General features: G+C 48.4%; 1 protein-coding gene and 1 long non-coding RNA gene across 2 annotated transcripts in view; both read right to left on the reverse strand.

Moving 5' to 3' along the window:
- Window positions 1-363: 363 nt before the first annotated feature.
- Window positions 364-13,370, reverse strand: cdc42ep4a (CDC42 effector protein (Rho GTPase binding) 4a). The gene is made up of 2 exons (XM_060076931.1): window positions 13,059-13,370; window positions 364-2,943 (listed from the first exon to the last, which is right to left on the reverse strand). Exon 2 carries the CDS (start codon window positions 2,734-2,736, stop codon window positions 1,630-1,632), a length of 1,107 nt encoding a protein of 368 aa, XP_059932914.1. The 5' UTR covers window positions 2,737-2,943; window positions 13,059-13,370; the 3' UTR covers window positions 364-1,629.
- The window catches only part of LOC132475775 (uncharacterized), a 21,842-nt gene continuing 3,458 nt past the window's right edge, over window positions 364-18,747 (reverse strand). The window contains exon 2 of the long non-coding RNA XR_009529988.1: window positions 364-1,408. This is a non-coding gene — a long non-coding RNA (uncharacterized LOC132475775). The remainder of the gene's footprint in view (window positions 1,409-18,747) is intronic.

Genomic DNA, 18,747 nt, shown 5'->3' on the forward strand with positions numbered 1-18,747 from the left:
CATTATATCCTTCCCTCTCTACAGGGGATCAAGTTTAAAGAACAATGTCATTCAACACGCATTGTATTCATCAAGCCGCAACAGTTGATAAATTAAAGTCAGCAGTGATTAATCATCGAGAAGACAGTGCGACACATTTGACAGCATCTCAAAACAGGAAGGCCCGTAACCGAGATTATTTATGACTAGAAAGTTGGCTTTGCACATCACTCATGTCTCTTGACGTGGCGCTGGCGGTAATCTCTCCTCCCTCAGCCTGGTTTCCGTAGATTCACTGGGTTTTAAACACGTCTACAGATTGACTCAAGTTGACATGACACAGACTCCTGCAGACTACAGGAAAAGAAAAAAAACAACAACCCATAATCTTTAAAGACTTTATTATTTAAGACCATGTATCTTGTTACATACAGACAAAAACAAACTTTAAGATAAAGGACTCACAACAAAAAAACAGAAGTAGTGTCCAGAGTTATGGGTTTTGCGGATTGGCAGCACGGTTTTGTATTCTAGTTGTTGTGCATAAACTATAAACCCTGCGTTTTCTTTGACATAAATGGCTCCGGAAGGCCAACAGGAAGTTGAGCATCTGTTCTAGACATTTTGCACGGTTCCAGTTCGTCGTCATGTACACTCATAACCTCGAAAAAGGGAGGAAGTGGTGTTCGAGCAGGGCTCCGTTTCAACGTGACCGCAGACAACAGGTGGCAAGGAGATGCCTGTTTCACATCAGTTCAAACCTGCTCTCTGTCTGATCATGCCCTGCTTACCAATGACCACAAACAACACGAAAGGAAAAGTAGGCTGTTTCCTGTAGGCTTTTCTGCGAGGTTTGTCCCCCACCCAGTGCTTGTGTGTTCACCACTCGACACGTTCCCATTAGCTCTTGTGGCTCAGCCATTTGTTAATCCACAATAACGCTACAGAGGACAGCCTGGCACCACAGAGTAAACTGTTTAGCGATAAGGCAAGGTAAGGGGACACGGGGGTTGGCAGCAGTGGCGCAGGGAACTACAAAACTACAAAAAAAAGGCAAAAAGGATATGTCATAGCACTTGCGTGACAGATGTGTAACGGCACTCTCCGGATACATGTTGCTACGAGTGGAGTCCTGGTTTCCGCTCTTGTCCCGGCAAGTTATGCACTGCTGGTGAAGGTGGGAACCCTCACACAGCAGCACCTCTCTGCACTGCGATGAGGCGCCCGTCGACGTTGGGGAGATCGGGACAGACAGAACCGAGGCATATGCTGTTAGAAACTGTCCACTTTTCTTTTGAGTCGAGTTCTGGCTCAGGTGGGAGACGGCGTAAAATAAGCTTGGAGGTGTCAGTTGTGTTTATTTGACGATGCCTCCTGCCGACACCTTCCTTCAGCTTAATCCCGGGAATGATCCATATTTGATGAGCAGCTCCTTACACCCCCCCCCTCTCCCCCCCCCCCCCAAGTCAGTTCGCACAGTGTTCAAAAAGAGGGCCAGTGAGTTTGTCAGACCGGCCGTGAGATTAATGCACAAGGGGGATGGGAAGAGAGGGCGAGAGCTCTGACATGTGGTGTTGGTGTCAGAGCTCAGGGTCTCCCCCACCCAGACAGGAGGACCAGGGGGGGGGGGGGGGGGGTCTGGTGCCGACCTCAAACACCAATCTCGTCGTCGTCGTCGTCCTCCAGGAACGACGAGAAGGCGCTCTCCTCCTCGGGCGGGGCGCTGAAGGTGGCGCTGTCCGTGTCCCCCGCGTAGGCCCCGCCCCCCGGCCGCTCGCCCTCCACGGGGGCGGAGCCCGAGCTGGACATGGAGCAGCTGTCCAGGTGTCGCGGGAGCTTGGGCCGGGCCTCGGGGGTGTACTGCGGCGTGTACGGGCCCCCGCTCTCGGGCCCCAGGTCCACGGAGCTGCCCGCGTGCATGGAGTCGTGCTGCAGCCTCGCCTCTTCCTCCTCCTCCTCCTCCTCCTCGGCGTTGGCCTCCAACTCTCCCGGCCCCCCGAGTCCGCCGCCGCCGGCCACGCTGTCGTCCCCCTCGCCCACGGTGCTGAGGGGCGGCGAGGCGTGGCCCTCGCTGCTCTTGCCCTCCTCGTAGCCCAGGTCGTCGTCCTCCTTCTCCATCACGTCCAGGATGTCCCCCAGCATGGAGGGCCCCAGGTCGATGTGGAACGACATGACCGACTCGGCCCGCTTCATGCCGCCGCCCCGGTACGGGGAGGTCGCCGTCTCCGGAAGGTCCGTCAGCTCCCCGAAGCTCCTCTCCTCCAGTTCCAGCCCCTGGCACGCCCCGGCGGCGGCGGCGGCGTTGCCGTTGTACGCGCGCCCGCTACCCCCGACGTGCCTCAAGGGGCTGGACGTGAGGCTGCGGGTGGCCACGCCGTCGACGCAGTCCTCGTCGTTGAGGAAGGGCAGGGACATGGCGTTCTTCACGTGGCCGGGGGACGGCCCGCCGGGCGAGGCCAGCCCGTCGCGCTGGTCCACGCGGGTCACCGACTGGGAGCGCTTGCTGCTGCGGAAGGTGCGGGACAGCAGGCCCGGGCGGGGCGAGTGGGGGTAGGCCGGGGGCGTCTCCGGCGGCGGCGCCGGCTCGCCCGAGCGGCTGCTGAGGAAGGAGGTGTCTCCGAAGGCGTCGCCGCTGCGGCCCACGTGCATGGTGTGGCGGAAGTCGCCGAGCGGCGAGCTGATCATCTCGCGGGTCAGGTCCATGCGGGAGCGCCGCTTGGTCTGGGAGGAGCCCACCAGCTGCTTGAGGATGGGCATGGCGGGGGGGGCGGAGTTCGGGCGGGGCTGGAGTTGGGTGGTGGTGGTGGTGGTGGTGGTGGTGGTTCCGTTTATAACATGGAATTCTTGATTGGGTTTTAAATAGAAAAGCAGCTCCTTTTGTCCTTCTCCACCTTGTAGGTCGTCTCCACCTTAGGGCGTCCCGACGGAACCGTCCTGCTCCTCAATGCCAGCTGTGCTGTAGACCTGGGGGAGGGGAGACAACAAAATGGGGGAGACAGTGTGAGACGGACTGAGAGGAATGCAAAAAACGATGACTTTAAATTCCCCAAAAGGATCTTCCTTGAAGTGTTGATGAATTGACATCATCTTAATGTGATCACAAAGTGAACTGAAAGCACATTAGCGATGAAAATCCATAAACCGAAGACCTCTCAAGGGAAACTAAGAGTTCCCGTGAGTGTGAGCAGACCTCTGTATCAGAATACACAACAAAAAGCGCCTTTCAAATCAATACTTCATACGAGCTACACGGCTTCTCGGGGGAACGCAGAGTCCTTGGGCTTCGTTGCTCGTGTGTCCACTGGCCTACTTTCACAGCGAGCACTGTGCTCACATATTTGGAGACGTGCTTTCAAATCAATAGCAGCGCGACTCTGCAAGGAATCTAAACTATACCGCTAATTACAAAGTGTTGCTGTGGAACCATCAATTATTATTACGCTCGTCAACAACAGGGCTAAGATATGCTGGGTGGGCGACAAGTGAATGTGAAATAAAAATGACACGGGTTGTGGAAAAACAAGATGCAAAAAGTCTATTTTCTGATACACGAAGAGAGAGAAGTTATGTTCCAAAAATAAATCAACCTAAAATGGATTGAGAAATGTTGACTCGCTGAGCGTTCAGGGAAAAATGTCCAATAATTATCAGGCTGGAATGCCCGCTGTTGATGGCATTAGAGAGGCACAATGAGCTGGCAAAGCGGCCTTTAATAACGCTTTATCTGTGGTGGTTGACAGGGGCCCTCCCTCTCCATTAGTGGGGGTTGAGAAGTGCCCGTCTAGCGCGCATATCCAAAGCTACTGTGAAATACAGCCCAGACACTGACAACAAAGGGGTGTCCTCGTTCATTCTCATTGACTAGGCTCACCTTTACGACGTGCGGTGCATGACGCACGACCCCCGTTTCCATCCCCTTATGTTTACTTACATTTAGTGCTGTCACAACACCTAACCATCGCCCATTGACTCCCCATTGCACTCGGGGGGACGCCATCATTTATTGAGGAGCCCAGAGGCAAGACGTTAGCCCGCCAAAAAGGGCAGGCTCAGCAGAGAGAGCACACACACACACACACACACACACACACACACACACACACACACACACACACACACACACACACACACACACACACACACACACACACACACACACACACACACACACACACACACACACACACACACACACACACACTCTTGGTCGCCGTGGCAAACGCCTCCTACTAGCTAGCTCTGCGGAAGTGCTTCCTGCCTGCAGGGCAGCAGAGAAGCATCCGTTTTGTTTTGCCCTGTTAAAACCCCACAACACATGGCTCCCTTATGTTTCAACGAGCGGCAGAGAGTCGGCCTTCGCTAAACACGCTCCTTTAATTCTTTAGCTCCCCGATTCCCATCCATTAGTCTGGGAATGTGCATAGGCTTGAATAAACGCCCAATGCACTTGGGGTTGTGGCATTATACCCAAAACTAAAAGTTAAGAGCGGGGGATTAAGAACTGAAACAACAGCAAACAGCAGGGGCTATAGTGCCCTGCTGTGGTGGGCAGAGTCATTTACATAAGTCTGGGGGGACGTGTTGTGATAAAGTTGACCATATGGGGCGAGCCCAAGAGAAACGGCAGCACAAAGACGCCTTCTCCTTCGCAACTTTTACTGTGGAATCAGCACGATCTACTGATTGTTGTTTATGGAAAGACAGGGAGTCGAGCAGGCATAATTCACAGCGAGGGGGGAAAAAAGCACTATGTTCTCTTCCACGTTGCTTCTGGGTGGCAGCGAAGGGAGCGGAGAGAGAGAGAGAAACTAACGACAGCAGCCAGTAGATGAAAGTGAAGGGAAAGGGTGAAATTGTCTACGCCTCCTTTGCAAAACCCAACATCTCGGGCTGGGAAAAACCGCAAGGGGCTCCGTCTAATCTTTTCCTTTTTTGCGTTACATGTTTACACACGAGGGAGGCCGACAGCGCCGCTGTCATCTAAAACACGACTCTGTTTCAAACCCAGCTGGAGCTCAACGTAGAACAGGACGTCTGGGGCATCGATACGGGGCAGAACCTGGCCGACTCAGGAGGAGTCCCACTGTATTTATAGCTCTACGTGCGCATGTGAACGAAGACATGAGGGAGGGGGGGGGGGGGGGCCTGGGTAAGGGGGGCCTGAGAGTGCAGCCACAAAGCGTGGGAACTGCCGGGTCAGAGAGAGAGAGAGAGAGAGAGCGAGAGAGCGAGAGAGCGTGTGCGATTGGAGGGGCGGGCGAGGGGGGCTATACCTTTAAACAGCTTTACAAACACTCGCACAACAGCAGTGAAATGCACAAGGGCACATCAACACAAGAAAACACTAATTGGTGATTAAAAGAGAAAGTAAAAGTTACAACAGTTACAACAGCAACAAGCGCTCCCCCCCTCCCTCCCCGTTCTCCGCAGGGCCTTGACCTTCTGACTGCACGTTCTGCTTGACGGCCTACGGCCTTTGTGAAGGGCTCGCCGTGTCTGGTGTGGAAGGCCGACGGAGGAGTGCAAACAACTGGAGGCCGTGAACTACACGAGAACGCTTCACATTACTCGACGACTCCAAGAGGTATACGAGAACACGGCTCCCGCTCCCGTCTGGCGGTCGGGAGAGACGGCTCGGTGAGAAAAAGAAGACTCTGAACATTCCAGGCGTCCCCCAGCGTATTTAGGTCCTGGGAACCCAATCTGAACTCTGTTTATAGATCACATAACTCCTTTATCAATAGCAGTGGTCGCCCCCTGGGGAGTCGGACGACTCTAATTTTGCGCCGAGGATATACGTTTGCGGGCCGACTTTTATGTGAACGAAATATACTCACGCACACACCCAAACCCACGAGGCTCATCCACAGCGTGCCGTAGTAACAGGGAAGAATCCGTGTGGGCGACACCAAAATTACCATGTGGGACTTAAACCCCAAAGGTTCTGTGAAAATGTTTCTCCAGTTAAATAGGGAAATCCGGGTGTCATTTGCTCTTCCTTATATAGAATTTGTCCCGCAGACCAAAATGGATTATAGATGAGGACCGAGTTAGAAGACCACATACGTTGGCTACTGGCCCTGAACATCGGAATGCATCATCTGATTTCTGCCTCCTTCAGAGAACTCAAAGAGCGAGTGGTAGTAATGTAGGATCCTAAAAGCGACGTAAATACACTGTAATCTAGGCTAATCAAAACGTTGTTTTGCAACATCTCTCATGAGAGATACAGTGTCATGTATATCCCCTGATGACAAATTATTTCCTGATAAATTATGAAGCAATGATCAAAAATATGAGTAAAAAACTATGCTTCAAAAACAGAGGCGGTTATTTGGAAGTGATGAAACGATGTACAACCCTATAGGGGGTTTAAAAGAATATAATATGTTGACTTGATAGATGAAATACACAAAGGGCAGAAGACCATTTTCTTCAAAATCTGTATTCAAGATCCCCTTCCGCACTTATGCCAATTCAAGTACTTACACTGGACAACACACACACCTGGGACTTGACAAATGGCCAACTTGCCTAATAGAGTATTGACCGTGCTTGTCATCAACAGTTAAATGCATATTCTACTGCCCAATGGGGTGTGAGAGGACGGGGCGGGGGACCCTGGTATGGGAATGGCCTGTCCCATTTGGAGTCGCTGACCTGGAGAGAAGAGATGTCTGACCCGAGATGTCTAAAGGGGGGGAGGGGGGGGGTTGACCGGGGGGTTTGTATTATTCAGAAGAGAGGAGCCATCATCATAATACGTTGCATGGAGATGGAACGGGATGATATCTGATTCATGATGACATCTGATCCATGATGTATATATATAAAAGATATTTCATGATCCACTCTTTTCAAAAAGGTGTTTCAAGCGATTGCAGCAGTGATCTTTGATATGCTGGCCATGTGTCAGGTAAAACTGCATAATTTATATATATATATATATATATATATATATATATATATATATATATATATATATATATATATATATATATATATATATATATATATATATATATATATATATATATATATATATATATATATATAAAAAGATAATTCACACATGCAGTGCAGACATCGAAACAGGGGCGAAATAAAAGTATTATGAGGTGAGCGACGGGTAAACTGAAAGGAATAACAACATGTTTATGCATGTGCTCCGGGATCTTAAACAGTCACCAATATGTTCCAGCAATTAAGCAGACAAATGGTTTCTGGAGGGACTGCCACCGAGCTCACTTAGCAGGGCTAAACTGCTCATTCAGGAAAAAATAAAAACAACCGCCCCAAGGACAAGTAGTGGAAATCACATTATCCCCCAATCACATAGCCCAGGGAGGACAGCGAGGCACGAGCAAACACGGCCATCCAAAACACACACACATCAGCCAAGATGGCCGCTGGCCTTGTTCAGACAGAATGGGCGTGTAGGGCTATGCTACATGCTGATGGCTATTGTGAAATAATTAGCCCAGATAAATATCTCTTACTCCTCAATGGATCGGACTGCATGTGTAATTGCTGTTATCCGATGACTTATCCCTTCTTTATCTACCCACAGTGCTTGTGTGGAAATCCATTGGGTCTAATGTGTGTGCATTTGATGGAAAACTATTTATTTGAGGGCACTTTTTGCCGGCAAAGTATTTGATTCAATAGAGACTATGATCAGGGGAAGACGTAGGCAGCGATTAACCATACGGGTGACATGATTCTTATAGAGAAACCAACAAAAAATGGGCATAAAAAAACTAAAGGAAACAAAGGTGAGTGAGAATTGAGGAGAGGCAAGGATTGGCAATGGCGCGAGAGACCAAGTTAATTTGCAATACACTACAGGGGAAGTGGACACAACTATAAGGACGCAAGACAGCTCAAGGTATCTCCACATCAAAGTCAGGAGATTGGCATGGCCTCAGCGTCAGACATTGTGGCTACAGCGGCAATGCAAATGCAAAGTAGCTTAACACCTTTCAATTAGAGAGAGGAAGCGAGACCTCTCTAGGTGCAACATACAAATGGCTTTTCAATGGTTCAGTATCAATGTAAACAAGAGGTAGGTGTGTGTGTGTGTGTGTCTAGACATTCCCAGAGCGCTAGCTTGTAGGGAATTTGACCTTCCCAACATCAAAGTAGCCCCGTAGGCATGTTGGACCTTGGTGCTAACCCAAGGTGCTCTGACCCAGGTCAGAAATAATAAATGTATACTGAATAGGATTGATGTAACTCTACCCAGGTCAGAAAATATAAGTTTATACAGAATAGGATTTTAGCACATCCTAATGTTAAAATTCAAGATTTGGAAGGGGTAAAGGTTATGTTAGAATGATACTAATTAATGTAACACCGCACGCACTATCCATAATATCGGTATTTTCAGCGTGACCATTAACAGCAGCAACCCGCTTGAATATTTATGTTCCCTCAGTCCTGGCAGTAGCATGTTCACGGCGTAGCTTCGGTGTCAGGTCCGGATAACGGCCCCATCCCAATTCACCCCTAGCCCTTACCTCTTAGCCCCGCTACATTTACCCAGGAATGCATGGCCAAAAGGTATTGGAAGTGTGCGCCGACGCCGATCCTAGCTGGGATAGAGCCAAGCGGGAGGGGTACATGGAGCCTCCAAACGGATGTTTCTCCGAGGCACGAAGGAGGCCTATATGCCCACGCAACAGAAAACACCAGAGCTGAATGAGGCCTTTCGAGATTCCAAATGTCTGGCAGCAAACGTTGCATGTCATCGTAAAATGACAACCGACGAGGACACCTGCTGACGTGGCAGGATCTCAGAAGGGTTGTCCCACTTCCCAGGTGAAGATTTAACACTAAGCCTTGTAACTCTGTTCCAGAGGGGGCAGGTCAGTAAGCAAGGGGCACACGAAAGGAGGGCGTAGGGGTAAAAGTAAGACATGGGATTGTGCCTGCCTCTTAAATTGGCTCCCTTAGGTCGAGGTTCTGTCTTTGAAGTCGAAGAATAACGCTTTTTGGGAATAAGCGCATAACACACACAAGCGCTTCAGCCTTAATCACACGACGGCACCAGCTTTTGTGGAACTGAAAACACGCAGAAAGCTCCATCTTTTGAAGGCGCATTACCTTCGGCATATTCGGACCAAAAAAAAACCACCAGAGAGAGCAATTAACCGAGTCACTGTCAGCGCGGGCGGAAGAAAAGGTAAAAGTCCATGGATCGGATTATGCTCAGAGGAGGGAAGCAGCCGCATTAAAAAAATAAATAAAAAAAGACGGCAGACAGCCAATGAGATGAATGCGGGCCGGGCTGCAGAGCCGCCCTGAGGCGCTAACCCAGCAACAGCGAAGATGTACCGGGCTGACCCTCCTGCCACTGCCCAGACACCCTGCTCCCTGCTCCCCCCCGTCGCCCTGCAGCTCTCGTAACTTACAGCCAACACTGCCCGAGGCACCACACCAAACTTCCCCTCGTCTCCTCCATTCCTGTCCGCATTCAGGGGCAGTTTATGGGGGGGGAATACACGAAACACACAAAACGTTTGGCGCTAAGCAGCAGACCAGGTGCTGCTCGCCGCGTTTTTGGATGAAGCAAAGCGAGGAGATTGATTTTTGACAGCGCGGTACCGTTTGGTTTTCTTAAAAGAACTTCAAGAACTCTTCTAAACTAGCGACACTAAAATCGATAATAAACCAACAACACTGTTTAAAACACCCGGCTGGCATGGCTAAGCTTGGTTCTTGGCAACTCTGCGCTATGAACCCGTAATCCCGGTGTGGGGGAGTCGCGGTGTTTCACTACAGAGTGGCGTTGCAGAGAGCTTCGCCGAGGGGGCAAAAAGAAAATGGTAAGAGAAAGCCGGCTGGTAGTGAAGTGCTCGAGAGTGTGGAATAGAATTACACTGACAGCAGAACAACAGCCCCTCGAAATAACGACTCAATGCTGCCGATACGGTTTCAGAGGTGGAATGAGGTTAGAGCCACACCAGTCACCTGCTCTTCCACCGAACAACCTCCTCCCAGTCTTCTTCTCCCCTGAAGACTTTACGATGGCTTTTGACTTGCAGCCGCGTGCACAAGAAAATGTCAATGAATCGTGAAGCGTCAGAAGCATCTGCCAAGTGAGGAAAACCGATTCTACGTGGTTTATTCAGCAGTCACGGGCCAAGGCATACACAATGCACACACAATCGCTACTGCTGACACACATGGACGGCCTGCATGATCTGCCTGGGGCGCTGCCCTACATGGTGTGTGTGTGTGTGTGTGTGTGTGTGTGTGTGTCGCTGTTAGGTTACAGGGAATGTGTCCACAGGAAGGGCAGGGAGAGTGTGAGCCACCAAACTTCTCCCATTTCTCCGGCAGATCTGCTGAAACATCTCTGCTTCCTGGAGGACTTCAACATAAACACGGCGCAGTGAATCGTCCGACTGACCAAACAAACACGCTTCCTATCGGTCCAAAAAAATAAAACAAGCTCATCACGTGAACTGTAGGCCGGACGACGAAAGTTCATCAACGGTTCACTCTTTAGTCTCGACTCTAACAACACCCAGTCCCTGTTCTACGACACATAAGTCACGGCTGAAACCTGAATCGGCTGCAGCCCAGGTGTTACCCGTTTCATCACCTGGGGGGGGGCAGGAAGGGTTTCTATCTGGTGACTCACCACAGCACTGAAGTGGCTGCGACAGTTTTTAAAACATTTCTTTCTCTGAGTGAACAGAGTGTGGAAAACCTCGGAATCCGTTCTCTAAAGTGCGCTGGGGCGCTAATTACAGGCGGGAGACGGGGAGTGCTGTTGCAGCGCGACGTTCCAGGCGGAGGGAAGGTTAGAGGCGAAAGAGTAGAAAGAAACATCACTCAGAACCTCTCACGGAGCAACACTCTGGGTACCTTTGCTCCCAGACCTTCTCTTTTTGTCTTTTCCCCTTAAAAAGACGAGTAGGCCTCATGAACCTTCCCCAGGCTGCTACGAAGATGAAAAGAGCGTTAACTGTGAAGTCATAGGCAGAGGTAGAAGTGGCTTCGTGGGAACTGGTTCTTCAGGCCTAGTTGTTGGACGAAAACAACAACAACAACTACAGTCAACATGTTTGCACCACTGCTACAACTGGAATTAGGACTCGACGGGGTGGATCAGCAGGTGACTGAGTCAACACTTCCTTCGGCCGGCGTACGGAACAAACACCACGGCTGAAGCGGGGAGGGGGGGGGGGGGGGGGGGGGGGGGAGACACAATGTGCAACGTGGGGAAAGACTAGAAAACAAAAGACACAGGAACAAACAAGAATTTATGCCCTGAAATACGACAGGCTTGGAATTTTAAGTTATTCAAGGTTATGTGAAAAAAGTCTGTGCCTTACTGCCTTGTACTATAGCTAAAGTCACTACTTTGAACTAATGGAGATCACTTAAGTGTGCAAAACTCTGGGAGTGTGGGGTTCTGAAGATTTTAATGTACAGCCCGGGGTCAGGAGTTGAGCCAAGACGATTAAGCAATCACTACAACCCATCATCACCATCTTCTGTAAAATACGCCATCATCTGTGTCTCGTTCCTCAGGGACATTTTCAAACAGGCAAAATAGTTACATAGGAATTTCCTGGAATGTGAGTGGACACACACACACACACACACAAACACACACATGACAGAGTCCCAAAGACATGTTCAAGCAGGAAACAAGCCAACAAATAAAACACTTACTCAAGTACTACTTAAGCATTCCGCACACAGAGTGAGACAATGATTATTCTAGGTAAATGAAAGGCAGCAAATATCCAATAACCAAAGCTCAAAGCAACCTCTAAGTAGATTCTTTGTTCTGCCTAGGTTCGGGCCAACAATACGCGCCGTATTGTTGCCCAAAGAACTGCACTTGGCACGGTGTCCCACAGCCTTGTGGTGGAGGTCTGACTTTCACCTTCTGGCTCATAACAGACGCTTCTCGTTAAGTCGGCGGGACACTTTGCAATATTAGAGGCAGAGGGGAAACCAAGAAGGATCCGAGCCCTGTTAGTTTGGAGTGGAGGTAGAAGGCTGCTTGACTGAAAGCGAGGGAGATGTGCCAGAGCCGTGTCAAGGCCTTGGCAGGCGGAAGACTTTGGCCTGTTTGCCGTGTCGTCCTGTCAGCTGTGTTTGCAGAGTCATCCACTAACAGAACAGTTTGACATCACAGAGAGAAAAAATAATGAAATGAAACCCCCCCCCCGTGTTCTTCAGGATAAGGGGAAGAGTACAAAAGGCCATGTTTAAAACCTTTAAAGAACACAACACCAACTGATTTGCCTGTAGAGAGGACATCCTGATAAGGTCCTCCCTTTCTTCCAACGTTTGCACATGAATTGTTATCATTTGAGTGGACAGTGGTAAGCACTGAGACACTGCATTATCGCCACAGATAATGAGCACATGTTACAGCCATAATTGCAGTCATGGTGACCAGAAATATGAATGGACTGCAGCTAATGAGGTACTGGGACTATGCTGGCCTTCTGTATGCGTGTGCGTGTGGGGGAGTTTTGGTGTGGGTGCTTTGCATTTCCTGGCCTCTCGAATCTGGTCTATTGTTGGGATGACTACAATCATGTGAACTTAAACTGCTCGGTTTTCAATCCAAACTAATTGCATAGTGTAGCTGATCAGAAAAAAGTATTTGCATGCAAGACTAATATAATGTTAAACAGTCAATGCTAATATCACATGTGATATCATAAACAAAAGGTTAGCTTCCTTGGTAACGCCACACCACCAATGTGTCTCAAATAGCACTCTTATAGTAGCATCACATCCATCATCTGAACTACAATGGAACACCAAGCTTCATGTTTGATCAATGTAGCGTAAAAAAGGGTGGGCTACATCTCTGATTTGATCGCATCATGGCAGTAATGGACCAATTATGGGTGGGTCGCACAGCAGGGAACAATAAGCTACAGCCGCGATGGCTTCCTTTGATCCCAGATAACCAGACAAAACATTGAATTGAAAAAGATACAAGTTTTAGACACATTATAAAACACAAGAACGGAAAAATGATTCCGACTCCCGTAAGGAAGTGTGTAAGTAGTCCAGTAATCAAAGAAGCGTGTACTCACCACCGCGCATCCCATTCAGAAAGCCGGGCAGCCCCCAGAGCGCGAGGGCTTCGCTCAGCAGGTTCACAAAGAGAGCGCGCACGCAGCGAGGAGCACAAGCCGCAAACACGTCCGGTGTAAGCACACACAATTATATTAAATAAGAGAAACCAGACCCCTGTCCTGGACACTATTTACCATACGAGTGTGCTGCGTGGCTCGTAGGATTTACAGTGAGCGCATCTTCAGTGGCAAAGCCTGCGGACGGTGCAATAACTCAATTCAGCGTCTGTGTGTCGGCTGCTCCTCTCGTGCTACTGGCCACGCCCCTTTAATGGCCTCTTAAAGGCCTAGTCTGCAAATTGTCAGAGGCTGCTATCAGCAAGGGGCCAGTAGTTTCTGCAATACGCATGCATTTCGTTGTCATTTTTTATCAATGTATAAAACATGCATAAACACGGATATTCTCTTTAATCTACCTAAATTATAACGCTTTGATAATTGAGGTATCAAAACAATACCAGGCAAACGTTATTTTGTCAAATGTTATCAGAAGCATTTCCCAATGAGCTCGGTTTTTTGATGATTCCACCTTGATGCATATGTCAAACATCCGCAGGTGGTCCCTGGCAGCTCATGGAGGACGGGATGTGTGAATGGGTGAACATTATCATGGAGCAAAGACCATGCATAACCAAGTACCCGGTCACTGCCCTTCACATACAAACGGTGAAGTCACATGTCTGGCAGGAGATCATACAGAACAGAGTTGAATAGCAATCGTTTGAATAATTATATCTTATATGTTGATTGCTGCAGATAACGTCTGTATTGGTTTTTAAGTTGGCTAGATATTCCATCAGAGTAGCCCCAGTGGATGGAAGACTTTTCTGTCATCATGTCATTGAATGGATTTGTTTAATGATCACTGCATTTTAACTGACCATGACAGAATATTGAGTATTCTTAAAAGTGGTTCCCAGGCTCTCAGAACCTAGGGACAAACCAAATTATAGCGACTCTACACTTGTCATTACAAGTCATTAGATTTATACTCATATAGTGTCTTATAAAATCACTTCGCTCTGTGTGTGTGTGTGTGTGTGTGTGTGTGTGTGTGTGTGTATGTGTGTACACACACACACACACACACACACACACACACACACACACACACACACACTCTCTCTCTAATAAGCTACTTACTGACTTTGGGGGCGAATGGCAGCGGCAACATCCGCAGGGAGACTTGACTTAATAACCAGCAGAACATCATAACAAAATAACAATCATGAAGCCATGAAACAATATCCCGGGGTCGAGGGGGTCCGTATTGATCCCCGAGCCGGACCCAGAGTCCTCTGCTTCTGCTGTCAAGACCTCCAACGGAGACCCATCGTCAGAGAGGCTGATTACTAAATTCATTAAGGAAACGGAGGCTTTGCCGCGATCCCATAGGCCACGGCTGCGTGAACCACATCCCTGGTGTGAAGGCATTGCCAAGTTATTTGTTGTATTTATCACCACGATTTTTTATTTATTTATTTTTAAATAGAAGAAGTATTATTTTTGTCATTATTAGATATCATTTTTCTGACTGATCTTATATAAAGCAATCGAGGAACATATTTGACTGGGGAGGCACCAGCATGGGAGACAAGGACATTTTACGGGTTGTAATTACAACGCCATGTATCATCAAGTAGATTGTTTCTGTGCCACGGGGGAGACACAAAGGTCTATGCTCTGGAAGCGGGGATGCATAGGGCCCTGAAGTAAGTTCCATGCTATAACCCCCCCCCCCAGCCTCACCACTGAAAGGCTTGAGATTCCCCGCAAAGATAATAACGTCTCCACCTCCCCGACATAGCAATCGTCTGGTGCAACTCCCCTGCAATCATCCCATCATCATCAGAGTAATGCCTGACCCAGGTGTCGTTGAATTATAGAGCCACTTTACACAACCCCCCCCCCCCACATCTCTCAGTTCAATACTAGAATGACTAGGGTAGATATCTATGGAATGTTCTAAGGACGATGGCAATAATTCGTCAGGATGTTGCAGTGTTCCACTTCCCACTAGCTGCGTCCTACAACCCTAAGTCTACCTGCTCTTTCACCATATGTGCACTTTTTCAAACTGTACGATGCTATTGATATAATTGTCGGTTGAGGAATGGAAAATTCTGATTGTCAAAGATTTTTTCTTCTGATGCTTTGCGAAATAATTTCATTTGTATCTTCTCAGAACGATTAATTGCATGTCAAACCTTGTCAACAACACCTTGTGTAATAAGCAACACCCATAATCCAAAGTCTTAACAACACTTCACTTTTTTTAATTCAGAATTAAATATATTTTTAAATCGACAGTTGTATCGTTCGTGGACGGGCAATTATCCCAAAATTAGAAGCAAGCTAAAAAACATATCCATGAAACAACTTTGTTTTTCTGAACAGACTGACAGGATTTGAACATCCTCATTCTTTGTCTGCGTTGGCGCCTCGTTTCTTTAGCTTTGGCCTTCACTGCAGATCAATGTTTTCCGGTGTGGAATAAGGAGATTATCCAGACACAACCCCTGTGCGGCTCGACCTCAAGTCTCCCCCTCACCAGCTTTTAAACACACTGATGCCGGGTCAGTGTGTCCCTGATTTAAACCCTCTCCCCTCAGGCCCTTCCATCTCTTTGTCTGTTGTGGCTAAGCAGAGCATATCATCTCTACACGGTGAGGTTAACACACCGCTTCACTCGCTCCAGCTTCAGACATCACGAGAAGAAGAAATCAAATCAAAATGCGATAAAGGCAAAACAAAGTTACTGTTTCTTCTTTTTTTCAGAATGCTAATCCAAAACATGGTGCTAATCCTTATTTGCTGTGCTTAACAAACTGCAAGGGCTGCTGTCGGTGTTCACCGAAACCCTGTCAAGTTTTCGAATAATTATCAACTAAAAAATAATTACAAAATAGAATAATTTATTTCATCATGATCTTATTTACAGCGTTTCCACACTAGAAAAAAAAAAGAAAAAAAAAAGAATATGATGTCCTGGAACTATAATTAACAGTGTTGCACACTGCAAACTTTAATCCAAGCTTCCGTTGTCCCATTAAAACGCTTCTGAACATATGAGTAGAAAAACTCCCGAAAAAAACAAATAAAGTCAACTGTCATGTTATATTGTATCATAACAATAGCACTGTAGCATAATTTGTCACGTAAATGCTCAAACATAGTCCTGGTTGATGCATTCCACACACAACTGATATGGGTGATTTATATACAGTGCATTTTGTGTCAGAGTAGACAGATTCAAAACCCACATATCTCTCTTACTTTGCGGATGATTAATTCAACTTTGCAGAAAGACAGACATCATGGTATATCACTATAGCAATCTCTTTGATCTCTATTATTTGATCTCATAACACAGCAACGTCTTATGAATAACAATCATAACTGCCATCTCATATACAAACCAACCCTATGCTGTAACTCCACTAGTCTTAATGTTCATAAAGAAACCATTATTTTCTCATAGAACAGGAAACCAAAAAACCTTTAGCATAGTCACAATAGCCTACAGCATCCATGGAGGTAAAGGAAAACTTGTTTGTAACTGCAATGACTCAAAGCTTGCGTGATGAGGTCTTGGGTTAAAAAACTGTAAAAACACATGCAGCAGTCTCTTGCAAAAAAACGTCGGTAGACCTACACCCTTAAGAAATGTCTCCTTCTTATACTTAATTGATATTCAGTGATTGTGGCTTGTGTCATCATGTCATCGGAAAAACTTTACAGATAAGTCCAATTTGCTGCCAAAAACGTATACAGGTCACCGGCAACCGCAGTGACATCAAACCAAGAGCACTTGTGTTCGGCTGCTCGGTCGGGTACCATCAATATCTTTGAAAGGGTTGTCGGCAAGAGCGAAAGAAAAACAACTACACCACCAACACGTTCCCCAGACGACTATGAAGGGTGCCAGAAGGCGCTCGTGTGTGTGTATGTGTGTGTGTGTGCGTGCGTGATCCAAAACACGCTCACATTGCAGTGCTCTGACGGTCACAAACATCAGGTGAACGATATGAGACGGATAACATTGAGTAAACACGTAGGCGGGTTGAACATCAGGCTGTGAGGAGAGTTTTAGTTTATGGACCGCGGTGGTACTGCATCTCAAGTCCTCAAGTCCGTCCGATCGTTTTATTCACATTCCCGGTCCCGCCCGCCTCTCCTTGAACTTCATTGGTCAACGTCTTTTTTTTGTTCTTTTGGTCAGTGTTTTTGTTCTCCATTGTACAGTTGCAGGTAGAGCACTGATGCGCCGAAGTGACTTCACATCCTTTGCTGTACAGCAGCAATATTTAAATCATAACACTTTTTCTTTTTTAAAACAAGGATTACTTTTTTTCTTCAGAATCTGAGATGCTTCCTCGTTCCCCGAGAGGATAGGACTCATTTGTAACACATGTGCATCTCAAAAAAACGAATGATTGTCTTTTATTTTGAGAAAGAAAACTATATTACAATGATAACACATTCATACCCGCAGGCACACACACTCACACGCACACACACACGCACACAAAATAATTAATCCTATTCACAGATGATAAAATGCTGTTTCATCGTCATTCAGCGCTGAATACTAGGGCATTATCGCGGCAAAAAACAACAACCCAACAAACAAAGATAAATAAATCCAAATAAAGTCAGTTCTCAAACACGCCTCCCCCCCCCCCCCCCCCCCCTTCCTGTTGGTGAACCCTCAACCATAGGGCCCTCCCCAGGGGTCCGATGGGGGGTCCCGGGGATACTGTTCCCAGAAGAACACCCGGTCCTCAGACGAAGGAGGAGAAGCCCGCGGTAGGAGGCTGCGTGGGGCATCCCAGGCTGCTGGGGGGCCGGTACAGGGTCCCGTGCTGGCTGGGGGGCTCCGGGGACAGCAGAGACGGAGTGGGAGTCCGGCTCCCCTTGGGCCTGAACAGGGTACTCTGGGCGGAGCCGTGGGGGGGCTGGGGGGAGGGCTCGCTGCGGGGCAGCAGCGGGGGCAGCGGGGGCAGTGGGGGCAGGGGGGGCGGCTGGTGCTGTGGCTCCGCCAGGGGGTCCGGCTGGGCGTAGCCGTAGGCCGGGGGCCGCGTGACGCCCTTCTGCTGACGCCGCCACGAGTTGTAGTAGGTGGGGTCGCTGATGTAGTGGTTGACGAAGGAGTGGGTCTTCTGGCGGCCCTGGTCCACCTCGTATTCACTGTCGCTTCCCTGGGGGGGGGGGGGGGGGGGGGGGGGAAGGGGTCCACGGCCGAAGCGTTAGTTCATTCATCCATACAGAGCCACGCTGCCTCCAACGCCACAACGTGGCCAAGCAGAGAATCTATTTACCATCCATGCTAATCTGTTTCACCGTTTCGTTCATTTCTTATCCAGCAGGCTAACACGGCGGACTTCTGGGCCCGTCACTCACCTGGGAGTGAATTCGGTAAGCAATTAATTCCGATGTCGGGGTTAGACATCCACTCGCCTACGAGGACGCCCACGACCAATTACAACCAGCTAATTAAAAGCAGGGTTTCTAAGAGGACACGGGCTGGAGACGGCGGATAACTATAGGACGGCTCTAACTGGAGTCTACTGATGCCCCAGAGGTCCCTACGGACGGGTGGGGGGTTCTCCTATCGCTCACCCAGAGGCCTGGACAGCACCGAGGT

The sequence above is a fragment of the Gadus macrocephalus genome, chromosome 2 (genome assembly GCF_031168955.1).
Source record: "Gadus macrocephalus chromosome 2, ASM3116895v1".
Taxonomy (NCBI): domain Eukaryota; kingdom Metazoa; phylum Chordata; class Actinopteri; order Gadiformes; family Gadidae; genus Gadus; species Gadus macrocephalus.